The 27,068-nt window shown below is 41.2% G+C and overlaps 1 protein-coding gene across 1 annotated transcript; it reads left to right on the forward strand.

Annotated features, from left to right (window-relative positions):
- The first annotated feature begins 428 nt into the window (after positions 1-428).
- Positions 429-27,068, forward strand: elovl7a (ELOVL fatty acid elongase 7a). The gene is made up of 7 exons (XM_072571104.1): positions 429-532; positions 1,130-1,320; positions 8,193-8,273; positions 9,464-9,520; positions 11,713-11,818; positions 19,201-19,337; positions 25,485-27,068. Exons 1-7 carry the CDS (start codon positions 469-471, stop codon positions 25,680-25,682), a joined length of 834 nt encoding a protein of 277 aa, XP_072427205.1. The 5' UTR covers positions 429-468; the 3' UTR covers positions 25,683-27,068.

Below are 27,068 nucleotides of genomic sequence, written 5' to 3' on the forward strand. Positions count from 1 at the left end.
CCAAGCACAACTGATGGTCAAGCATTCATTGAAATGCATTAGTTGATGTGTATCAAACCCAGACTGCTGACACACTGTATGCCTTAGCAATTTTTGCTTAAAGTATTTGAGCCTGCCATTATGGTTTTATCCTTCAATTATTTTTAAAGGAGTCTGCTCATGATTGGAAGTTTTTTTTTTACTGAGCTTATTTGTTTAAAATGCTGCACTGAGTAATTGATAAGTATGCAAGAGTTAATCTGGACAACTGGCGCTGAACTTATTCTTAAACACCAGATCCAATTATTTCTCACCATATGAAGCAAGCCTTCACCTCACTAATAAAAAAAAAACATGAGTACTTTGTTTTTGATGTAAAGTTGATGTTGTACTAAACCCCCAACTTAATGAAACGCATTTATAGGAGATAACTTGTATTTTGCCTGCAGAACTGAAGTACTCCTGAGTAGAATCTGCACGTAGTTCAAAATGTCCTTCAAAGAGCTGACAGCCCGAGCAGTGTTGCTGTATGATGAATGGCTTAAGGATGCAGGTAAGTGCCTTTCAGTAGAGGATATGTCTGAAAAAAAGCCTGACTTGTTTTAGATTTTGGCCTTGACGTTAGATCTTTTGAATCCATTGCAGGAGGATGTGGTCTCATGAAAAAGGTTGGTGAGACTTGAATAGCAAATGGATCCAGTGTATGTTTCTGTCTCTCTCTCCCACCCTGATCCACCTCATTGCCCAAAATCTACCCTCAATCCGTAGCTCCCCTCTTACCTCAACCCCCCCCCCCCCCCAAAAAAAAAACATGGTATTGTTGAGTGACTTCAACTCTTATGACTGTGACCTCTCAGTCCTTTTTGGTTTTCTTCAGGTTATTGATGGCTTAAGGTAGTATGCCAGGATGCTTTGTCAGAATTTCTAGCAGTAACTTGGATATTGAGCTTTATATTCTTAAGCAGCATATGTATGACAATCTATGCATTAGCTGAGTGGGCTCAGTTAAAAAACCAAACTTTTTCTTATACAAAAAGCAAGTCTTAAATATGTACCAAAACCACTTAGATTTCAAGGGTTAATCTTATTCATTTTAAAAACAGTACAACTTATTAGACCTAAACTAATGAATGCTAGTTTTGTTTTGTAGATCCCAGAGTTGAAGATTGGCCATTAATGTCTTCTCCACTCCCACAAACAATTATCCTTGGAGCCTACCTCTACTTCGTTACATACTTTGGGCCAAAACTAATGGAGAACAGGAAGCCATTACATTTGAAGCAAGCAATGATTGTGTACAATTTTTCTATTGTGATCTTTTCGGTCTATATGTGTTATGAAGTGAGTACTTTTACCTGTATTATGGCTTTTGTGAAATATGCAGACATGAGATGATTCATTGTTGATTCATTGTTGCATTTGCACTTTTTTTTAAGGTGTGAGGGCACCTGTGTTGAAAGGATTGATCTAGATGTTCATTATCACGTCACACAGGTTTTATCAACTTCAACTGCAAACTAAGTCCTATTCCTGCTTCCCTTTTGTGGTACAACATATGGTTACACTCCTAAAAATGTGAAGAGTGCAAGTTTGAGCCTTTGACTCCAGTATAGTGATCCTTTGCATCTTATTGAACTATATGAAGCACTACTGTATTTTCTTTCACAGCTGAAAACGCCACTTTTATTCCAGGACCATGGTAAAAGGCAGGGGTAGCACTTGGGGGCTAGTCCTTCACTCCTCAACCAATGATCTCCATAAATCACCCCCCGCCCCTCCAAACCATGCCTCTTGTTAGGCCTCTTTCCACCCCTCCCTTTTAAAGATAGTGTGAAATGTCATGGATTTCTACCTTGGGCTGAAGGTGTCCTGAGCAGTCAACTTGTGCTTGCTTGCACACTCTTGTTCTGCACCCTGTCTTTTCAGCTTTTCCCTTTTATTTCATGAGAAACAAATCTCTCGTGTATTTGTAGCAAATGTCAGATTGAGTTAGCTGTAACAGACCTTCGTATTTTTGGTGCAAGTCATGTATCTGTATCTTGAAAGGAGTTGAGTTGTAACAAGTCTGTGCTAAACTTTGGGAGTTCCAAGGACTACCTCCTGCTCCCTCGCTTTTCTCACTAAATGAACAAACAAACTTTTTTTTTTACAGCTGAAATATTACTTTAATGTGAATGTCAGGTTTCTTTTTGATTCGTGCTTTGCATCAATAGTTGGACTTGTCTAGCCTGTATAAGATGAAGTAATCTGTAGGTCTGTCTTTGAGCTGCATCTCTGATATTTACATGCTATCCCTCAGTGGCAACAAGCATGAAAAGAGTCAGCTTTGCTCATATGAAACCACTTTTAATTTCTCAAACTGCCAGTCATGTTGTCCAATTGCTTCATCAAGATCCAGAGATGAGCTTCAACTCCCTCCAACTCAAACGTTGGTTAAATATTCATTTTCCATCTATTACATCCCTTCAATCCATTTGTTCTCTATTGAGGTGAAGGAAACCATTTTCTAACAATAAGCATGTTAAGTAATTTTGATCCGTTTCCGATTCCGTATTCATGCGCACTAACACTTCTAGAATTAGAAGATTGTCTATCTCTGAATCATCATCCATAAATCTATTTTTGCCAGTCCTATATTTCACAACTCCAAATTTGCTGACTTTCTTTACTCCAATGTGCGTAAGACTCTGCATATCCTCATATGATTGTTGGCTAACAACACTTATAGGTTGCGGCTCTGCGCTAACCTATTTCTGCCATCTCTTGCACATTTTTCTTCTCCATCGCTTCATCTCAACATCTGTAGCCAAATCTTGAACTGGTGAGTCCTAGTGTCTGGAATACCATCCTTAAATTCAGCCCTTTTATTTTGTCAAAATAGATCCCTCAATTAAACATGTTCATCAGTTGTTACTAATTGAGTCATTGAGTTGTCCAACATGGAAACAGACACTTCAGTTCATTTCATTCATGCCGACCCAATATCCTAAATTAATCTAGCCCCATTTGCAAGCACTTGACCCATATTGCTCTAAACCTTTCCTATTCATATACCTATCCAGATGCCTTTTAAATGTTGCAATTGTACCAGGCTCCACCTTTTTCGTCTAGCAGTTCATTCTACACACACCAACCTCTGCGTGAAAACGTTGCTCCTGAATTTCTTTTTAAATCTTTCCCAGCTCAGCTTAAACCTATGCCCTTAGTTTTGAACTCCCCATCTTGATTATTTACCTTATCCATGCTCCTCATGATTTATAAACTGCTATAAGGTTATAGAGCCTCCAATGCTTCAGGGAAAATAGCCCTAGCCTATTGAGCCTCTCCCTATAGCTCAAATCCTCCAACCCTGGCAACATCCTTGTAAATGTTTTCTGAACCCTTTCAAGTTTCACAATAGGAAGGAGACAAGGATTGCACACAATATTCTAACAGTGGCCTAACCAAAGTCCTGTACAGCTGCAACATGACCTCCCAACTTCTCTACTTAATGTACTGACTAATAAAGGCTATTGTAACAAATGCTGCCTTCACTTGTGTGACTCCACCATGAAGGAACAATGCACTTGCATCCCAAGGTCTTTATTCATCAACACTCTCCAGGACTCTGCCATTAAATGTAGAAATCTTGCCCAGATGTGTCTTACCAAAATGCAGCACTTCACATATATCTAAATTAAACTCCATCTGCCATTCAGTACACCAAGTGCTGTTTTACTTGTCTTGACGTTTTGTTTCAGTTTTACTTCATGTTTTTATCATCTTGTTGTCATCCCATTGCCCTAAGGTCTGAAGATGAATCTTGATGTAAAGAGGAGGAGTTTGCATTGGTTTCTATAGTTTGTAGCTTTGGGTTAGGGTGCACTTTCAGCCCTTGTTATTGCAATATATAGCACACATTAATGATGTTGTGCTATACTGGGCATGCATCAACCTTTTCAAAATGAAAACTCCCCTAGAGAATCATCAAGTTGGTATGTAGGTAATTCGAAAATATCCAGACAATCCTTGATTGGCTGGAGAACAATTTTAGGCAGATTATAATTTTGTGTTGAGGGAGAAATTAAATCCATCCAGCATGCAACAATTAAACAATATGCACCAATTTTTAATAACCACAATTAAAAGATCTACATTAAGTTGAAAATGAAATCCTTAGATTACTGCAATCTACTCATTAGCAGTCTACATACTGTGCTTTCCGTCATTTGAGAATATGAAAAACTATGCAGAACTTGGTGTATGAAAACCAAAGGTGTGGTATAGTGGAGAAAAAGTGGCATAAGAGGAAATGAGGGACATTGGAATGAATGCATATGGAAGGTGGTGAGGGACCTGACGGGGAAGAATACCAGTTATAAGACCAAGCTGGGTGGTAAAGCAGCACGGGGAGAAGAATTATGCAGAGAAGACTGGTAAATATGCTGAGGAAAACGGAAAAATTGTGACCAGCATCTCATTCTCATCTGCCTACGTTGCAATCTCTGGAAGCCCACTGAATTCCTCCATTTTTGTTTCGTTGTATGCAATTCTTTTCCTGTAGTTAATGTTTAAATCCATTCATGGGCTATGGGTGTTGCATGATAGGCTGGCATTTACCTCCCCTTCCTAATTATCCTGAAGGAAAATGATGTGGTGAGCTGCCTGCTTGAATGGCTGCAGGGAAAGCCAGAGGATTGTTGGGAAGGGAAAGGAGGACATCTAGGATTTTTGACCCAGTGTCAGAAAGTACAGCAATGTTGTTCCAAATTAGGATGTTGTCTGGCTTGGTGGGGAACTTGCAGCAGTGGTGTTCCTACATATCTGTTGCTTTTAGTCATAGAGTAATACAGCATGGAATCGAGCTATTCGGCCCAAACTGGTCCATGCTGACAATGGTGCCCACTCACTAGTTCCAATTGCCTGCACTTGGTTCATATCCCTCTTAAACCCTTCCTGTCCATGTACCTATCCAAATGTTTTTTAAATGTTGCTATTGTATTTGCTTCAACTACTTCTCTCTGGTAGACAAGCAGGAGGCTGGAAGAACACAGCAAGCCAGGCAACATCAAGAGGTGGAGAAGTCTATGTTTTGGGTGTAACCCTTTTTCAGGACTAGCAGAGAATCCCTTCAAAGCAGGCATGCTTTGAAAAGACTTAACAGTGGTACAGACTTGGTTAGAAACAAAAAAAACTGCAAATGCTGGAATCCAAGGTGGACATGGCAGAGAACTTCAAAGTGCCTGGCTTAATGTGTCCTTCCAGCTTCCTGCTTGTCCACCTTGGATTCCAGCACCTGCAGTTACTTTAGTCTTTAAGCCACTATCTCCGGCAGCCCATTCCATTCATGCACCTCCCTCTGTATGAAGAGGTTGCCCCTCAAGTCCTTTTTACAACTTCCCCTGTCACCTTAAATTTATGCCCTCTAGTTTTATATTTCCCCATTCCTTGGAAAAAGACTCTTTGCATTTATCCTATCCATGTCCCTCATGATTTTGTAAACCTCTAAGGTCATCCCTCAACCTCTGATACTCCAGGGAAAACAGCTCCAGCCTATTCAGCTTCTCCCTCAAATAAATTTTCCCTGGGGTGGGGGAGTCCAGAACTATTGGGCATAGGTTTTGGCTGAGAGGTGAAAGATATAAAAGGGATCCAAGGGGCAACGTTTTCACGCAGAGGGTGGTGTGTGTTGAATGAGCAGTCAGAGGAAATGGTGGAGGCTGGTACAATTACAAGATTTTAAAAGGCATCTGGGTGGATATACAAATAGGAAGGGTTTAGAGGGATATGGGCCAAGTGCTGGTAAATGGGACTAGATGAGGTTAGGATGTCAGGTTGGCATGAACAAGTTGGGCTGAAGGGTCTGTTTCCATGCTGTACTTCTCCATGACACTCTGTCATGGGGCAATGGTTAGATTATCTGTACCTAGAGGTAGTTATTATCTGGCATTTGAATATTACTTGCCACTTATCAGCCCAAGTTGGATGTTGTCCAGATTGTGCTACATTAGGACATCAGCAAACATTTCCACTTCGGATTTTTATGGAGGGAAGCTCGTTGATTTGGGGAGAAATCCTTGTAAAACTCGTTGGGCTTAGGTCCCAAGAAAGCTACAGTGATGACCTATGATTGAAATGATCCAAGAGTATGATGCTGGAAAAGCACAGCCAGCCAGGCAGCACCTGAGGAGCAGGAGAGTCGATGTTTCAAACATAAGCTTTTCATCAGGAATTCCTAATGGAGAGTTTTATGCTCAAAATGTTGACTGTTCTCCTTGGATGCTGCTTAATTGGCTGTGCTTTTCCAGCATCATACTCTTTGACACTGGTCTGCAGTCTTCACTTTTCCTCCCACTGAGTTGATCCGTGTTGCTCTGTGAAAGAACGATTTCAACGAGCAGAGTACATCCTCAATTGGCATTGATTTCCGTTTTGTGAGGGATCCTTCTGGCATGTTTAGTTGAATGCTGTCTTGGTGTAAAAGATCAATCCTCTTGACTCCACCTTTCCAGCTAACCTCCTTTGTCTCTGTGCCTGGGCTGTAATGAGGTCAGGAGCTGAATCAACCTGGTAGAAACCAACCTGAGGCTCTTCCATAAGTCTGATGAAGGATCACTGAACCCAAAACACTGACTCTGACATCTCTCCACAGATTCTGCCAGACCTCCTGAGTTTCTCCAGTTTCTGTCTGTTTTTCTCATTCAGCATCTAATAAGGCTATTAGAGCCTACTTGCAAAAATATGCTGATTTGCAAGTCCTGCTACTCCTGGGGTACTGCTAAAATTAATGATTTAAATCAAAGTATGCAAGTTCTGATTTACTTATCTGTTGGAATCAAGTTACTACGGAATACTGACAGTGTATTTTTTCAAGTGGATTGTAACAGCACCATCAAGAGATACTTGTTAAAAGCAGCAATGCAGACACCATGCACACAGGTTTAGTAAGTTGTCTTCAAAATGGCAGTAATTCTTTCTGCAGTTGAGTTTTGAAGTAGTGAACAATTTGATTTTGCAGGATTTCAATCAATCTTTGACATGTTAAACTTTTGTACTGATATGTATAAATAAAATTTACTACTACTAATTAATTCTTGTTCTCTTGCTTTTCTCTGGTTATTATCTTTACCGTAATGTGATTTTCTTTTTATAAACCCGGGATTAGATGTGTGATCAAATCGACCAGTGCTAGTAATACAGTATTTTGAACTGCAGCATGAATTTCATCCCCTCCAAACTAGTGCCTGTGTTATAGTCGACCCTCTAAATTGAACTTTTAAAAAGTCTTATATTAGTGTACAGGTCGAATTTATAAAGTATTCAGTCATTACAAAAGAATAGTCTTGATAAAAAAATTATGAAGCAGTGTCAGTTCAAACTATTGGGAAAAATTACAGGACTGTTTAATGTAAAAGGAGCTCATGGCCACATGCTATTCCTGATTCTCACATTACCTTCATATACAAACTAATTCTGGGTAAATTTGCAAATCTTTTATGCCCACACAAATTTGTGACCAAGGGCAATAACTCGGAAAATAGAAATAAACGTTCACCCCAAACAAACCACGAATGAACTAATCAGTGTGGATGTAGCCTGTAGCTTTTTGAAGATAAACCAGCCATTTCATGCTGAGTCCTGACCTGGAGGCTACAAAACAACACTGCTCTCCTCTGGTTATGATTCTCTTGCCCTTGATAAGCAGGGTATTATTCAAAAGCTTGAATAAGTGAATAAGCTAACTTATGATTGTCATGTGCTAACTAAAGATGTTCTAAACTTTTTGGTGCTTCTGTTGAACTTAGATGATTTGGAAATTGGCTGCTTCTTTGTCAAAAGACAACAAGAAATTTACTCTGAATTTGAAGAATACAGCAAATAAAAATTTTTTAAAAATATATCTCATGAACTTGTTACTTCGATTCCACTGTTCTATTTTAAGTCTTGTCTAGCATTCCATATTTCTACTTAAACATGGTTTATTCTTTTTTTTCTTGTGGGTGAAGATATTTGATTCCACTACTGATACTGATTTTTGGAGTGAGTGTAGCTCAGATCATGGTCACCAAATGTAGACGAGGTTGTGGTGGTAAATGATTTCCACATATATCAAAGTTGACTAGAAGTTTTGTAAACAAATTGAGTTAACAAGAATTGTTTATGTAAATGGGTAGACTTAAAATTCTTGGGTTTCTTTTGGTAACTTGTAGTAATTAACTTTCCTGGTTCCACAGTTCCTTATGTCTGGCTGGGCCACGGGATATTCATTCCGTTGTGATGTTGTTGATTACTCCAGGTCACCTCAAGCCCTCAGGGTAAGTAAATGTTCAACTATCCTGACCATGTTATGCTCGGAGCATATGCATATTTTTAACTTGATCTGCCAACCAGTTTTTGATGGGGGAGATGGGTGGGGAAGTAAAAGTTCCCAATTGTCTGTGCCAGATAAACAACTTAAAATCATTTTGGCTGAGCAAATTGTAGAAGTACAGTCCATGTACTTAAGGTCTGTCAGTCCCTTGAGCCTGCTCTGCAAATACCATGGCTTATCTGATTATAATCTCAAATCTACATTCCTGCCCACCCTAATTTAACTGCCATTCCCTTCTTACCAAATTTATCTCTGCTTTAAAAATATTCAAAGGTTTTGTTTCAACCCAAAAGTCATATAGCACAAACAGATCCTTTTGATCCAACTTGTCCATGCTGACCAAGTTTGCAACTTGTCTGCATTTGACCTATACCCTTCTGAAGCCTTTCCTCTTCATGTACCTGTCTGTCACTTAAATGTTATAAGCCTACCTGCATCTTCTACTACCTGTGGCAGTTGATAGATGGAGCCCCAAATTTCCCTTGAAGTAATGTGAATGATAGCTTCCTTTTTTTTCTTTGTTTTTGAAGACATGATCTTGTGCTGCTTCATACAAAACTTTCTCTTAACCACAAACATCAGAACACATTACAGTTTAATTACTTATTTACTGTTTTGGGACTTCTCTCAAATTTATCCACGGAATGAGGGCTTTGCTGGTTAGGCTGACATTAGGGTGGCATGATGGCTCAGTGGTTAGCACTGCTGCCTCACAGAGCCAGGGGCCCGGGATCAATTCCAACCTCTGCCTGTTTGGAGTTTTATCAGAGGCTCCAGTTTCCTCCTAGAATCCAAAGATGTGCAGATTCGATGAATTGGACATGTTAAATTGCTTGTAGGTGCATTACTCAGGGTAAATATCGGTTCTTGAAATGGATCTGGGTGGGTTACTCTTTTGGAGGGTTGGTATGACTAGATGGGCCAAAAGGGCTTGTTAAACTACACTGGTGGGATTCATTCGTTTAATGTTTGACCTTAACTGCCCAGAAACAATTAGTATACAGTAATTTTGACGATTAGTTTTTTTTTGCAAAATAACTTGTTAGACTGAAGGTTATGAAATATGTTGGATAAATAGTTTCTGGAAAAATGTAGTTGTGCTACACTTTCATGTATTGGTATCTTTTCTCTTAGATGGCCTGGACTTGCTGGCTATTTTACATTTCAAAGTTTATTGAGCTATCGGACACTGTAAGTATCATGGGAGCTAATTAGCAAGTTTTTGTTTCTTGATATTGCCACTGGTTTGTTTGTTTGTCCATCCGTCCTGCAGCATAATGTATTCTAAGAAAGATGCCTTACAAAATTTTAATCTATGTTGCTATCAAACTGCCTTGTTCTCAGCTGTAATTTACAGGGCCATTCTGGTCACATCTTGTGGCACACGGTTCATTGGATGAGCTTTTGCAAGGGCACCATTTGAAATGTTCTGTTCTTTTCTACCCCCAAAATAGAAGGGACATAAAATAGATGTTGATTCTTGTGTTGATGCTGGAAATGCTTGACATATTTTGTGAAGGTTGGCAGCAGTTACACTAAGAATGTGTTAGTGCTGGTCTTCCCCCTATCTGGAGCAATATTGATGTTCAGTCCTGAAGTCAGGCTGTTGTGCATAAGCTGTCTCTGGGGCTCCACAGCATCGCACTTTCAGCAACTGCTGAAAGCTATGGATTGTGAAAAGACAGTGTTCCTAACAATATTCTGGCAATAATGCTGAGGAAATGCTCCAGATGTTGCTGTGCCTCTAGCTAAGCTGTTTAAGAACATCTGCAACACTGGCATTTATTTGTCTATGTAGAAAATTGCCTACGTATGCCCTGTACACTTGCAACCCAGCCAAGTGATTTCCCATCGATTTTCCTTCATTGTCACACTGATGATTCCTCCATTAATTTTCTATCACATGGCACTTGCTCAGTCACTGAGCTTAGTTTGAATTTGGCCAGAGTGACTCAACTGCTGACTTCACGGCAGCCTTGCCTCAAACATGGATAACAAAGGTGACAGTGACTGACCTTGGCATCAAGCTCACACTTGACAGTGTGGTACTAAAAAGTGTCTCAAAACTATCTGATGTGGAAGCAAAGCACTCCACTAGCTTGGGGTATGCCTCCTGGAAAGGAAAATGGTTGTTATTGGAGGACACTTATCTCCAGCCCCAGGACATCTCTCCAGGAGTTCTTCAGTGTAACGTCCGAGGTCTATCCACCATTTTTACCCAGAGAGACATGGGAATCTGGAATTTGCTGGATCTAAGCATGGTAGAGGAAGATACCTGCATAACACATCTTAATACTGTGTTAAATTTTAATAAATGTACTTGCAGTGCCATGGTGTAAACGGCTATGGGATAAGTACTGGAAAATAGGATTAGAATAGTTAGGTAGTTCTTTACTAGTGCAGATGTGAAATGCCTGTGTATTATTGTGCTGTAAAACTCTGCCTTTGACTCACTTCTTCAACAATGACCATACCTCAATCATACCACCAGTAAGTGGATTTGTGCAATTATTAATGTTCAGCACCATTCATCACTTGTCAGATACTAAAACAAACCATATCCAAATGTAGCAAGACTTGGTCAAAACTGATGCTTTGGCTGACATCTCCAATAAGACAGGCAAAAGTGAGGACTGCAGATGTTGGAGATCAGAGTTGAGAATGTGGTGCTAAAAAGCACAGCAGGTCAGGCAGCATCTGAGAAACAGGAGAGTCGACGTTTCGGGCATATTCCTGATAGAGGGCTTATGCCTGAAACATCTGTTCTCCTGCTCCTCAGATGCTGCCTGATCTGTCGTGCTCCTCCAAACTGGTCCAGCTAAGGATAGGTAGTAAATGCTGGCCCAGCAGGAGAACCTCACATTATATGAGCAAATTTTTAAAACTTCCTTGTTTTTCAAGGATGATGTTTTGTTGTTGTCCCAACTGTGGTTCTCACCTGTTGCTGCACAACAGGTCAACAAGATCCAGCTTTAATTACAGGCGTGACATTGGATTTTTATTTGGAGTATTTCAGAATGGTTTGCTGTCACCTTCTGGAAGGCAACACCAGCAATAAATGCTGGTCTTGCAACTGACGTGCATTGAACTGATTGATGTGAAAATTATATTGTTGCAGAGGCAATTAACAAGTGGTGATTTCTGAAAGCTCCTTTCTCACATTGTAAATTTGTTTCACAACAGTTCATGTACAATTGAAAACTACTTTGCTGTGCACCCACCACAAACTCCAAACTATTTTGTTTGGGCTGAAATAATTATCTTGATATTAAGGTCCAATTCATAAAAAAAACCTTGGTTTTCAAAATATTGGTGTTCTAAAACTGGCAGAAGCATCCTAAAATAACTCACCTTGTGATAGTTTTTCCTGTTTTCCTGTACAGATCTTCTTTGTGCTTCGTAAGAAGAACAGCCAAGTGACATTTCTTCATGTTTATCACCACACCATCATGTCTTTCACATGGTGGTTTGGAGTCAAATTTGCTCCAGGTAAACTTAACTTACTAATTAAGTATTATTTTGGATTATGAACCCACAAATGAACTGTGAAAGTTTGCACTATTTTGAGTTTAACCTTGAACAGCTGGTTCACTGTACCACTTTTGATCTGGGGCTGCATATTTGTGGGAATTAGCTATTTATCTTGCTCAGCACCAATGTCACATGCAGAGATTTCAATTACGCCCCTACTCTCTGTACTGTTGCTCCCAAACATTGAAAGTCATGCACACTGACTAATATTCTACATTTGAAGCAGTGCTTGGTGCCATATATTAATCAGGCTATGTCAATGTCATCTGTAGCTTTACAAAATACTTAAGTAAGACTTTGGTATAGTTAGTAGACAATTTCTAACAGACCCTATCCTAATAGTTTGAAAGACTCTCCGTAGAACAAATAGGCTTTTAAATCTCCATTTGGGAAGGTCAAAAGCAGAATAACTGATCACTTTCATTGAGTTGTAATCCTGACTCCCAAGCTTCTGGTTGCATTCACTTTTCTGACTTTACTGTCACCTGCCTCCGGTTGTGTTCTCGTGAAGCTCACCATGAGCTGGAGGAACAGTACCTTATCCTTCATTTCGGCATTCTTCAGCACTGCTGCATATGGATTTGAGACCAACAATCTCAGAACATTTCTGTCCCTATAATTTGACATGGTGGTTCAGTGGAGGTGCCACAGTGGCTTAGTGGTTAGCACTGTTGCCTCAGCGCCAGGGACCGGGTTCAATTCCAGCCTCAGGTGACTGTCTGTGTGGAGATTGCACATTATCCCAGTGTCTGCAAGGGATTCCTCCGGGTGCTTCAGTTTCCTCCCACAATCCCAAAGATGTGCAGGTCAGGTGAATTGGCCATGCTAAATTGTCCATAGTGTTCGGTCTCCAGCCTGAAATGTCAAATCTCCAGCTCCTCGGATGCTGCCTGACCTGCTGTGCTTTTCCAGTTGCAGGTCTCTGAATCTCCAGTATCTGCAGACCTCACTTTCTCCCTGTTAAGTGTGTTAGTCAGAAGTTAATGTAAGGTTAGGAATGGGTCTATGTGGGTTACTGTTTTGAGGGTCAGTGTGGACTTGTTGGGCCAAATGGCCTTTTTCCATACAATAGGGGTTCTAATCTTTAAAAAAAATCATTTTTCTCTCTTATGAACCAGACCAAATTCCCTTCAAATACATCGAAGAAATAACAGATATTAGACCTTCACTTTTTCTTATTTAGAGGCAAGTGTAAGATGTGGGGTTCCAGTCATAATTTGGTTCTATTACTCTGCTTAGCAAAACACTCTTTATTCGCCTACAGTTAAAATAGAAACAAAAGAAGGAAGAATTGGTCCAACTTTAATTCTGTTGGAAAACAACACAATAATCAATTTATTGAGCTACTAATAAGCAGCATTTATATATGCCCTTGGTAGTCAATATAATAGATTCTCACCTGTGATTCTGGCAGGGAGAGAACTCCAGTTTTTTTAGCTGTAGCAGAGAGATGCATAACAGCTTCTGCAACCAACTTGGAAATCCTAACAACTACTGAAATCTAAAATAAAATCCTGGTTCTGAGAGAGCCTGACTCACTCATTCAGGCTGCTTCTATTCTAAATTGAAAAGAGCCCCAAGGCCCCTCAAGCTGTTCATGTTATTGGCTCAAAATCTCTCTCCAAAAACCTAATCAGGGCAAAATATACCTGTTAAAGCCATAATATCGTTACATCCTGTTTGGCAATTATTCATCATCGTCATTCACACCACCTCGAGACAAATGTTTTGTTTCTTTACTTGTCACATTGCCACTCCCTGTTGCCTTGCATCAGCAGCCCATTTTATCACTTAATGTCTTCCACTTCTCACCCTACACTCCCTCCTTGGCTTTAAGAGCACATCAGACTAGTTAGCTTGCAATAATGTCTTCAATATCAAGTGTTCATTTTAAGGGAGTGGAGAAATCTGGAAACAGCCGAAGACTGCCACCATCTCTTGCTGTGATGAAACCATCTGCTACAAGACTATGAAACCCTAAGACCTGGTTCAACAAGAATGACCACTACATTGAAGACCTCATCAACAAGAAGAGCTCCCCATGGCCAGCAAAACATGACCAGCATAACAAAGGTGGAGTTCCGAAGCAGAACCAGGAAAATCAAAAACCAGTGGTGGACTAAGAAAGGTAAGGAACTGCAACTCCTTGCTGATAAGCACAGTAACCAGAATTTCTTCAATGGCACCAAGACAACATATGGACCCAACACCCTTTGGCCACGACCTGGTGCAGAATAAAGATAGGACCCTTTTGAAAAACAGAAAACCTCAACTTCCTGAGGGAGAGAACATTTAAAAGAACTCTAAATCACAGTACAGTCAATAATGTGGGCCTGTTTTGAGGAAATCTCCAACTCCTCCCCATCCAAGATTACCTTGGACTCCCACCCTGATGTGGCAGAATTTGAAGCTGCTATTTGACCCATGAAAAATGGGAAAAGATGCAGGAGTAGACAGTATTCTATTGGAGATTTTGAACTTGGAGGAGCAGAGCTTGTCTATCAACTGTCCCTGAAAGTCTGGGGCAATGAAGAAATGCCTGTCAGTCTCTGGGATAGAGCCGCCATCACTTCCTTCAAGAAAGGAGACCGTGGACTGAGGAGATTGCTTGAGGGGTCTCCCAACTTTCCATCACCAGAATGATCATTGACCAAATCCCCACGAGGCACCTTCTCACAGCTTGAGGAAATCTTTGAAAGCTCGTTTTCCAACCAAACTATCGACATCATTTCATTCCTTGGCAACTCTGAGAAATGACAGGAACAACACTACTACTTGACATGACCAAAGCTTTGGTCGATTAGCAAGTGCTATGGAAGACCCTGTCAGAGGCCAGCTGTTGAGTGAAATTTATGAATGTCTTTCATCTCCACAACAAGATGTTGGTGTAGGTCCTCACCAACTGTAATATGACAAATCTTTGAGATCAAGCAGGGATGTGTCATCACCCCAACTTTTTTTTTCCAACCTCAACTGGTTAAAATCGAACAAGAAAATAAGATAGACCTCAGTTGTGGAACTTCAGTATGTGGATGACTGTCATCTCTGTGCTGTGTCTCAAGACAGTCTTCAAGTTTTATTTAATGCATACTGAAGAGTTGGTCTCAGCCTCCACTCCAAGACTCCAGTTCTTTACCAACCTGTCCCAGGTCAAGTTCTAGTCTGTCCGTCCATTAAGATCAACTGATAAATCCTCCCAAACGTGGAAGTTTGAAATCCTTCCCTTAACTGGCAAGCTACCTCTCATCGAAGATTGATGCAAAAGTGCCAGCGTTGTACTGGGGTGGATGAAGTTATAAGTCACATAACACCAGGTTATAGCCTAATGAGTTTGAAATTACAAACTTTAGAGCACTGTTCCTTTGTCAGGTGAAGTGACATCATCTCTCTAAAAGCTTGTGATTTCAAACAAACCTGTTGGACTATAACCTGGTGTTGTGTGACTTCTAAATTCATCTAAGACTGACAGAATTGCAGAGGTTTAACATGGCATTTACAAGCACTGCCTTCAGACACTTCAGGATCAAGCTGAACAGTGATAGCTGTGTGGATATAAGATCCTTTTGTATAAGACAGCATCATCCTTTTGACCCTTCCACATGGCTCCAAAACTTGGACGACACATTGATGTTGTCATAAATCCTTGAGGTACCATCAACGCTGTTTGAGATGGAGTCTCCACATTAGCTGGGTGTAATAACATCTATGGCCTTGAAAGCAGTTAAGAGCACCAGCATAGAGGGCATGGTTATCTGAAATCCACTCCTTTTGAGCCGGCTGTGTGCTCTTTGGATGCTTGAGCTCTGTCTGTCAAGCAAACATTTTCCCAGCTCGAGGAAGGGGCTCTCAACCAGAAGAGGACAAAGGAAGCATTCTGAAGACTTGCCTCAAGAAATGAAGTGTCGATGTCAACATGAGACCCTCTTTCGGAAGAATCCTTGGAAGAAGCTCCTGAATTAAGTCTTTGAGAACACGAGTGGGAAGACTAAATACAGGAAAGGAATGTCAACTATCTTAAGGCCAAGAATCAATTTTTGGAAACACCAGCCAAAAATATGAACAGAGAAAGAAATCTGAGTCTCATCAGCTATGCACAGACCCATTAGAACCCATGACCAGTGATGTGGAATTTCCTAGCTAGACAATCATGCTCCTTGGAGTGACAGCAATACTGCCTCCCTTTCTTAAAATCTATTTCTGACTATTCACAAGTCTAACCCATGTTTAAGCAACCTGAATCAATGAGCTAGATTTTTATCCTCCAGTTGTTTGAGTTGGGGGAATTGCTGGACATGCACATCCCACCTCAGAAATTGTCACAGAAACTGGAATCTTTATTCCACAAGTGCCAGCTAACTCTGGAGAAACATGGGCTGCTTGCAGGGGATGTGGAGCTGTTTAAAAGGCCCCCTTTTTAAGTGCATGTTCACTACTCCTTTTCCCCTCTCCTGCTCCTTCATCTACCTCCTGTACCTAATTCCAAGGTGTGCACTCCCAAATAGCCCCAAGTCCCCTCTTTGGGAAAACTGTAAATCTGAGGAATGGATCCTTTAGCACTTTACTCATGGCTGATCATCCAACGCAATGCCATTTGCCTGTGCTGTCTCTGTTTCTTATGCCTTTAATGTCTTACCAAGTATGTATATCCAGAGACCTTTATTATATTGAGTATGTATACCCTTATTATATAGACTCCTTATTCTTGACTGAGCCTAGAAATCCATTTCTCCTGTAACAACAACTGAGCTCCTGTTTGATTGATAGCTCTAGCAGTCTGAACTATCAATTTCATTACATTTATTAATTGCTTGCAATTTCAGCTGTTGTAGTAATTGGTTTAAATTGACCTTTTTGTGTGGAAGGGATGCTTTTGAACAATGGCAATCCATGTTCATTTTCTAAGCTTTAGTTACACCTGCAGTTGTCTGGAAAAGATTCATGTGATTGAGAAATAGGAGCAGAGGCACACCATTGAGTCTGCTCACTAGGATGATGGTTGTTGTTTTGAATTCATGCTCCTCTCTATCTCTAACTCTTGATTCCTATGCCTGACAATCTACCCACCTCAATCTTAAAATATTCAAAAATATCATGAATGGATGTAGTGCTGAAACCTGGGATGAAGGGCAAAGGGGTTGATTGACAGGGACAACCTGTCAAGGAAATGAAGAGAGAAACGTTTGTTGAGTAAGTTCAGAAGGTTCCCTTTATGCAAACTATATAGTTCATGACAGCAGAGGTGCTGTGAACTGACACTTTTTCTAAAAAAAACCTCACCTGACCTCAAAAATTAGAGGAGTGGGCCATGCCTATCTCTGCGAAGGAGCTGGCCAGGTCTGTAATGTCATGTGTGGGGTTTGTGTCCCAGACCAGCTTATAAACCTGAAAAATCTGAAAGCCTGGGAAAGCGAATGGGCATCTGGACTCTCCCTACCATCTTTTTCATCAGTTCCCAAGTCATCGTACAGAATGAAATTCCAGACCATAACTTCATGTGATTTACTGAGCATTTCCTGTTTATTTTGTCTCTTAATACCTGTGCTGCAGTGTTTTGAATTGAGATTGCTCTGGACTAAGTTGTCAGAGTTTAATACTTCAAGTTGTATTAACTAGTCAGTGCACCTTTACTTAACACTGCAGAGGGTGCAAATGTTATCATGTTCGCTCTTCAATTTTGGTAGACCTTATTACAATTCTCCTATCCACTAATATCATGAGAATGCTCTGCTCTATCAACTGTTGTAAAGCACTCAAGTTGCATCTGTAAAATCCATCTTGCTTTATATTAAACAAGCAATCTTGGAACTGCAACTAAATCCCCAAACCACCCTCACTACTGCTAAACTGGTGATATGTATCTCTGTTCTGCAATGTTATCTACCATTTTTAGTTTTTAATCTCCTTTGGATCAGTGCTGAGAGTAAGGAAGCACATGCTGCATGAAACCTGTGCAGTAGAGATTTGTAAGGTGAAAAACATGCTCTGATGTTATCAGTTGGACAGTAATTATAAGTGCAGTTAAAGAATTAAATGCAGAAATTACTATCTGAGCTGCCTTGTCCTTTAGATGAGATTAGATTCCCTACAGAGTGGAAACAAGCCCTTTGGCCCAACCAGTCCACACCGACCCTCCAAAGAGTAATCCGGCCCAGGCCCATTTCCCTCTGACTCATGCAACTATCACTATGGGCAATTGGGCATGGCCAATTCACTTCACCTGTGCATCTTTGGAATGTGGGAGGAAGCCAGAGCACCCGGAGGAAACCCACGCAGACGTGGGGAGATTGTGTAAACTCCACACAGACAGGTGCCTGAGGCTGGAAACAAACCTGGGACCCTGGTGCAATGAGACAACAATGCTACCTACTGAGCCACCGTGCTGCCCTAAACTAGACTTTCCTTACAAGATTCAGTATTTAAAATATATCCATATGAAATTATTGCTATTTTGGCAATTAAATATGCCAGAGGGAAAATTAGGACTTAAAATAAGTTGAAATAGTTAACATTATGTCTTCTGCTGAACTTCTGACTCAAAATAAAAGGTGTAATCTTTTGTTCTTTTATATTCTAATTGTTGGAAAATTTCAAACTTATTTTGATCATTTCAATCGGGAAACAAATTAGCTGATTGCATTGTTTTGTCAGTGGCAATACGAAACCTCATGCAGTGAAGAAAACTGCCAATCGATCTCTAGTAGTTAGTTTAATGCCATTAAGTGGTAGGACTATTCTTGGTGTTTGAATTGATTAATGCTGTGGTATGATCCATCACAATAATACTGTATGGTTTGGGTATTGAAAAGAACCAATTTCTCCTTGCTCATCGATTAAATCACTCTTTTTGGCTTTTGATGAGTTACCTGGGCAGTAGTGTTTTGAAAAACTTTCACCTCTTCATAGAAGTTGGCACAACAGATCATGCCTTCATAAACATTACTTTTTTCAAAACAGTACTGAATTTTTAAAAATATAAAATATCTCTTAAAAGTAGAAGCTTGATGCTCTTTCAATGGACTTGTATTAACTATGTACCAGCATAATATTTGAAGAACTAATCCAGCTCCTTTGTCTAACAAAAACTGAAACTGCTGGAAAAATTCAGCAAGTCTGGCAGTATCTGTGGAGAGAAAGCGGATTCCCATGGCCCTCTTTCAGAATGTTCCGAGGAAGAATCGTGGGACTGAAGTGTTATCTCTTTCTCTTCACAGACGCTGCCAAACCTGCTGAGTTTTTCCCAGTAGTTTGATTGCCAACGTCCGTTGTTCTTTGGGTTTTCTTTTCAACTTCTTTGTATAACTGTGTTTTTCCTTTTCTTTCTCTTTCTCTTTCCCATACAGGTGGTCTAGGAACATTTCATGCTCTTGTAAATTGTATTGTGCACATAATCATGTATACGTACTATGGTTTATCTGCATTGGGGCCATTTTACCAGAAGTATTTATGGTGGAAGAAGTACATGACGACAATTCAATTGGTAAGTTTTCTTGATTTGTGGAGGACAAGGTCAGGTTAACTGGCAAAGGGCACAGATTAATTCCTATGTTGAGAGGCTATGACTGTGTGGAAGTCCTGAGAGGGATGGCAGGCTCCATCACCGGAAAGTCACGTGTAACCTAGCTGATCTGTCTTTGTAGCGGTTTAATAACTGCTTGGTGCTAGATTACAAACTCAGATGTTTTAGAAATGCAATTTTGTAATATGCTCTGAAGTTTTAAAACTTGTGTACTCCGTTTTCAGTTAGACTTCGTAGCAAAATGTTTGGGCCCAGGTTTTCCTTTTAGCAAAATGAAGGGGAGCATCTGTTCCCAAAACCTTCCTTAATCTTCAAGGTACAGGTCAGGAGTGAGATGGATTAGGTTTAAAAGTCGGAGTTTTATTATACAAAGCTCGTGATGTATTTTGGTGTGACATCTGCACAGAGCATTGTGGAACTGAACACCTCTTGTGATTTTTCTTGGACTTAAATAGATGCTACTCAAATTTGAAGTTGTTTTGTTTGTATTGTATGGATTGTTGTTGTACAGAGAAAACTAGACCCATATGGTAAAATTTTATTTTGAGAAGCCTAAATATGAATTAGTAGGCTGTAATGTACCTGTGGACACTGAACTACAATAAACCTCAGTCTCTTCACTTCAAGAGACTCTTTTGTAATTGTCCAGTTTTTTTATTCATTAGTCACATGTGATTGTCATTGGCTGAGCCAGTATTTATTACCAATCTCTCATTGCCCTTGACAAAGTGGTGGTGAGTTGCTTTTTCCAACTGCTGTCATCTGTTTAGTATCGGTACATAGAGAATGATCAGGAGCAAGTTCCAAATGTTGTCCCAAACGCAGTGAAGGAATAATATATTTCCTAGTCAAGATGGTGAAGGGCTTAGAGGAGAACTTGAAGGTAGTGGTGTTCCCATGTATCTGTTACCCTTTTGCTTCAAGATTGTAGTGGTCATGACTTTAGAAAATGTTTTCTCAGAAGTCTCGCTTAACTTCTACAGTGTCTCGTGCATGGTCGACACTGCTGCTACTGAGCGTCAGTGGTGGAAAAACTGAATTGTGGAGTTTTGGTAATTAAGTAGGCTGCTTTTGCTAGGTAAAAATAATGACTGCAGATGCTGGAAACCAGATTCTGGATTAATGGTGCTGGAAGAGCACAGCAGTTCAGGCAGCATCCAACGAGCTTCAAAATTGACGTTTTGGGCAAAAGCCCTTCATCAGGAATAAAGGCAGTGAGCCTGAAGCAGGGAAGAGGGTAAGACAAGCTTTTGGGGAGTCAGGAGATGAGTTACTGCTGGATTCTAGTCTCTGACCTATTCTTGTAGCTATGCTATTGAAAGGATTAGTGCAGTTCATTTTATGGTCCATGGTAACCCCAGGATATTGATAGTGAGGGATTCTGTGATTAATGTCGTTGATTATTGGGGGTGATGGTTACCTTCTCTTGCTGGAGGTGTTTTTTTTTTAGATTACTTACAGTGTGGAAACAGGCCCTTCGGCCCAACAAGTCCACACCAATCCGCTGAATTTTAACCCACCCAGACCTATTCTCCTACATTTACCCCTTCACCTAACACTATGGGCAATTTAGCATGGCCAATTCACCTAACCTGCACATTTTTGGATTGTGGGAGGAAACCGGAGCACCCGGAGGAAACTCATGCAGACACGGGGAGAATGTGCAAACTCCACACAGTCAGTCGCCTGAGGCGGGAATTGAACCCAGGCTCTGGCGCTGTGAGGCAGCAGTGCTAACCACTGTGCCACCATGCTGCCCAAACACTTTATGCCAGACACTTGTGGTGTGAATGTTGCTTGCAACTTGTCAGCCCAAGACTGGGTTTTTGTTCAAGGTTTGCAATTTATGGTTATAAACTGTTTCAGTATCTGAGCTGTGAATGGTACTGAACATTGCAGTCTTCAGCGAACATTACCACTTCTGACCGTATGTTGAAGTCATTGAAGAAGATTGAATCTACATACAAGAACATAGAACATAGAAACATACAGCGCAGTACAGGCCCTTCAGCCCTCGATGTTGCGCCGACCAAAGCCTACCTAACCTACACTAGCCCACTATCCTCCATATGCTTGTCCAATGCCTGCTTAAATGCCATAAAGGGAGAGTCCACCACTGCTACTGGCAGGGCATTCCATGAACTCACGACTCGCTGAGTAAAGAATCTACCCCTAACATCTGTCCTATACCTACCACCCCTTAATTTAAAGCTATGCCCCCGAGTAACAGCTGACTCCATACGCGGAAAAAGGTTCTCACTGTCAACTCTATCTAAACCCCTAATCATCTTGTACACCTCTATCAAATCTCCCCTAAACCTTCTTTTCTCCAATGAGAAAAGCCCCAAGTGCCTCAGCCTTTCCTCATACGATCTTCCTACCATGCCAGGCAACATCCTGGTAAACCTCCTCTGCACTCGTTCCAATGCCTCCACATCCTTCCTGTAGTATGGCGACCAAAACTGCACACAATACTCCAGATGAGGCTGCACCAGAGTCTTCTACAACTGCAACATGACCTCAGGACTCCGGAACTCAATTCCTCTACCAATAAAGCCCAGTACACCATATGCCGCCTTCACCGCACTATTTACCTGGGTGGCAACTTTCAAAGATCTGTGTACATGGACACCAAGATCCGTCTGCTCATCCACACTACCAAGTCGTCTACCATTAGCCCAGTAATCCATCTTCTTGTTACTCCTACCAAAGTGAATGACTTCACGCTTAGCTACATTGAATTCCATTTGCCACCTTACTGCCCAGCTCTGCAACTTATCTATATCCCGCTGTAACCTGCCACATCCTTCTTCGCTGTCCACAACTCCACCAACTTTCGTGTCATCCGCAAACTTGCTCACCCAGCCTTCAAGCCCCTCCTCCAGGTCATTTATAAAAATGACAAACAGCAATGGTCCCATAACAGATCCTTGTGGAACACCGCTAGTAACTGCGCTCCAAGATGAACCGATACCATCAACTACTACCCTCTGTCTCCTTCCAGCCAACCAATTCCTAATCCAAACCTCTAATTCACCCTCAATGCCATACCTCCGTAGTTTTTGCATTAGCCTGCCATGGGGTACCTTATCGAACGCCTTGCTAAAATCCATATACACCACATCTACTGCTTTACCCTCGTCCACTTCCTTGGTCACCTTCTCAAAGAATTCAATAAGGTTTGTGAGGCACGACCTGCCCTTCACAAAACCATGATGACTATCCTTGATCACATTATTCCTATCCAGATGTTCATAAGTCCTATCCCTTACAATTCTCTCTAAGACTTTGCCCACAACAGAAGTGAAACTCACTGGCCTTTAGTTACTCGGGCTATCCCTGCTCTCCTTCTTGAACAAGGGGACCACATTCGCTATCCTCCAGTCTTCTGGCACTGTTCCCGAAGATGACGACCTAAAAATCAAAGCCAATGGCTCTGCTATCTCCTCCCTAGCTTCCCAGAGGATCCTAGGATAAATGCCATCAGCCCCAGGGGACTTATCTATTTTCATCCTTTCCAGTATTCCCCAGACCTCTTCCCTACGTACCTCAAGGCCATCCATTCTAATCACTTGTGACTCAATATTCACATCAGCAACAGTGTCCTGTTCCTGAGTGAATACTGACGAAAAGTATTGATTTAGTGTCTCACCAATCTCCTCCACCTCCACACACAACTTCCCACGACTATCCTTGACTGGACCGATACCTACCCTAGTCATTCTTTTATTCCTAACATACCTATAGAAAGCCTTAGGGTTTTCCCTAATCCTACCAACTAAGGACTTTTCATGTCCCCTTCTCGCTGCTCTTAGCTCTCTCTTTAGATCCTTCCTGGCTGCCTTATAACACTCAATCGCCCCAACTGAACCTTCACACCTCATCTTTACATAGGCCGCCCTCTTCCCTTTCACAAGGGATTCCAATTCCTTGTTAAACTACGGCTCCCTCACAAGACCCTTTACTCCCTGACTGACTGGTACATACTTATCAAGGACACCCATTAGCTGTTCCTTGAACAATCTCCACATATCATTTGTGTTCTTCCCTTGAAGCCTATTTTTCCAATCCACGCATCCTAAGTCATGCCTCACCGCATCATAATTTCCCTGCCCCCAGCTATAACTGTTGCCCTGCAGTGCACACTTATCCCTCTCCATCACGAGAGTAAAAGTCACCGAGTTGTGGTCACTGCCCCCGAAGTGCTCACCTACCTCCAAGTCTAACACCTGGCCTGGTTCATTACCTAGAACCAAATCCAGTATGGCCTCACCTCTTGTTGGCCTGTCTACATATTGTGTCAGGAAACCCTCCTGCACACATTGGACAAACACCGACCCATCTAACGAACTTGAGCTATAGCTTTCCCAGTCAATATCTGGGAAGTTAAAGTCCCCCATAACAACCACCCTGCTACTTTCACTCTTCTCCTGAATCATCCTGGCAATACTTTTCCTCTACTTCTCTTGGACTATTAGGAGGCCTGTAGAAAACTCCTAACAGGGTGACCTCACCTTTCCTATTTCTAACCTCTGCCCACACTACCTCAGATGGCAAGTCTTCCTCCATCATCCTTTCTACTGCTGTAATACTATCCTTGACAAGCAATGCCACACCTCCCCCTCTTTTACCCCCATCTCTGACCCTAATAAAACATTTAAACCCTGGAACCTGCAACAGCCATTCCTGTCCCTGTTCTACCCACGTCTCTGTAATGGCCACAACATCGAAGTCCCAGGTACCAACCCACGCTGCAAGTTCACCTACCTTATTTCTTATACTTCTGGCATTGAAGTATACACACTTCAAGCCACCTTCCTGTTTACAGGCACCCTCCGAGATCGATGCCATGTTCCTAACCTCCCTACACTCAAGGTCCTGTACCCTAAAGCTACAGTCCAGGTTCCCATGCCCCTGCAGAGTTAGTTTAAACCCTCCCAAAGAGCACTAGTAAACCTCCCCCCAAGGATACTGGTGCCCCTCAGGTTCAGGTGTAGACCATCCTGTTTAGAGGTCCCACCTTCCCCAGAAAGAACGCCAGTTGTCCAGAAACCGGAATCCCTCCCTCCTGCACCATCCCTGTAGCCACGCATTTAAAACTTCTCTCTCCCTATTCCTCGACTCTCTATCATGTGGCACGGGTAACAAACCAGAGACAACGACTCTCTTCGTTCTAGCTCTGAGCTTCCAACCTAGCTCCCTGAAAGCCTGTCTAACATCCTCACCCCTCTTCCTACCTATGTCGTTGGTGCCAACGTGGACCACGATCTGGGGCTGCTCCCCCTCCCCCTTGAGGATCCGGAAAACACGATCAGAGACATCACGTATCCTTGCACCTGGGAGGCAACATGCAAATCGTGAGTCTGTCGCCCCCGCAAAACCGCCTATCTGTGCCCCTTGCTATTGAGTCCCCAATAACTATCGCTCTACCTTTCTCCGCCCTTCCCTTCTGAGCAACGGGGACAGGCTCCGTGCCAGAGGCCTGAACCTCGTTGCTTACCCCTGGTAAGTCATTCCCCCCCCCCACAAGTATCCAAAACGGTATACTTGTTCTTGAGGGGAATGACCGCAGGGGGTCCCTGTACTGTCTGCTTCCTCCCACTCCCCCTCACTGTCACCCATCTCTCTATAACTTTCGGAGTAACTACTTCCCTAAAGATCTGATCTATGACCACCTCTGCCTCCCGAATGATTCTAGGACACTGTATTGAGGAACTTTTGCGAATGATATGCTGGATTTGAGATTATTTGACTTCCAACAACCACAATTACCTTCCTCTGTTCGGTAAAATTCCAACCAGCAGAATTTCCCTTCTGATTTCCAGTGGCTCTCTTTTTAGAGCTCCTCGCTGCCATATTGATTTAAATGTGGCCTTGATGTTTAGGGCTGTCACTCTTTTTTTTACCTCGTGGAGTTAAGCTGTTTTTCTTTGTGTTTGAACCGTGTCTAAGGTAATGTTAGTTTACACGGTAGTTGGAGCATATTACAGACAAGGTATTCATTTCATGGCCGTTCTTGTTCTGTTCATAGAATATGTACAAGCAATTTGGCTGGTTTGTTACAGCAGTTTCTCTGACCTCAAACTTAACTTTTCTTTCAACTTTCAGGTGCAGTTTGTGGTGATTACTGTCCACATTGGGCAGTTCTTCTTCATGAAAAATTGCCAATACCAGTATCCAGTCTTTCTGTATATAATATGGCTTTATGGAGTTAGTTTTATGGTTTTATTTCTCAACTTCTGGTACTATGCATATATAAAAGGGCAACGATTGCCAAAGAATGCTACAAGCAAGTTGAAGCAGTAAAAATAGCAAGAACTGGAAGATACTTTATGATTGAACTTTAGACAATAATGAACGTGTATGGCACACTGGGCATTGTATGTTATTCTTTTAAAAACTGGACAATATTCATCTGTTTCTATTCTCTGAAATTGATTTATTGAGGCATGCTCATGTATAGCTGCTAAACTTGTGAAAAATATCAAATCCATTTAGAATCTACCAACTTTGCAAACCCTAACCAATGCCCTTGTAATATTTTCTGTCATTGTGATTGGTCTAGTTATTCACTCTTCTGTCCTTGCCTTTTCTGTCTTTTCTAATTGTATAAAATGATGCAATTGAGGTGCCTTTATGTGTTAGGCCTCCTTGCTATGCAGAGTTTTGCAGCAGAGCAGAATTATGCTGCTGTTCATGTTTTGGAAGCACTAATACATTTGGGCAACTTGATCTCTGTTTTAGTTTGCATGGCTACAGTAATTGGGATTAACACAAACCCTGTCTTCTTTTTTGGTTCACATATGCTTAAACAGGAATGAGAACTGGCAGGCCAGGTTTCCAGTTTGAACTGTTTCTTGCGTCCTGGTTAATTACAATTCCAAAGCAGTAGTAAGTTGGCTAAATCCGTGCCAATGCATTTGGGATACTTGCTATTCCCTGTTTAGGTCAAATGGATGATATATAATTGTCTGCTTCAATGATGATGCTGGCTATTTGTTTTATTAAGAGGAATTAATTTCCTACATTACATGTTTCTGTAAAACACTTGGGCTACATGACAGTTGTTCATTGAGTGTAGTTTAACTAGCTTTTTAATTAAAACTTATCACTAGTAAACAATTAGTGAGCCCTGGTCTGGAAATATTTCATTGTAAGAATGCCAATCTTGACTGAACCATTCCATTCATAACTGTCTTCATTTGTTGAAAGTACTTCTGCCTTCAAAGGTGTAGATTTTTAAAGTTCGCAAGAAGGATTTTTACCAAAGTGTTCTTTCTTCACTTTCTTGTGATGCTTGCAAATGAGTTTTGCTGTGGGTTTTGTGAAAGACAGAAGATTTAGTATTTAAGGATATTAGTCGAAAGTTGTGGAAATTTAGCTTTTGCTTTACTTCTGAAATTTCAGGGATGTAGCAGTTTTAAAAATGTGAACTTTCAATTTTGAGGTGATTTAGCTTGAGATAGTTAAATAAACATTTTTTATTAATGTTCAAGGAAACCTGATTCAAGGAGTATCTGGATCTTTGTATTCAGAAGCAGCTAGAAATGTTTTCAAAATTATCCATTCCAAAGATAAAATACCTTTTGCTTATTGTTGTTTCTACGTAATGTCCAAAAGTGTCTCTTTCTATGTTCCTTCCTTATTCAGATGCTTCTTGGCAATTGTGGTAAATAAACATTTTGGCACAAG

Source organism: Chiloscyllium punctatum, chromosome 1 (genome assembly GCF_047496795.1).
Source record: "Chiloscyllium punctatum isolate Juve2018m chromosome 1, sChiPun1.3, whole genome shotgun sequence".
Classification (NCBI taxonomy): Eukaryota; Metazoa; Chordata; class Chondrichthyes; order Orectolobiformes; family Hemiscylliidae; genus Chiloscyllium; species Chiloscyllium punctatum.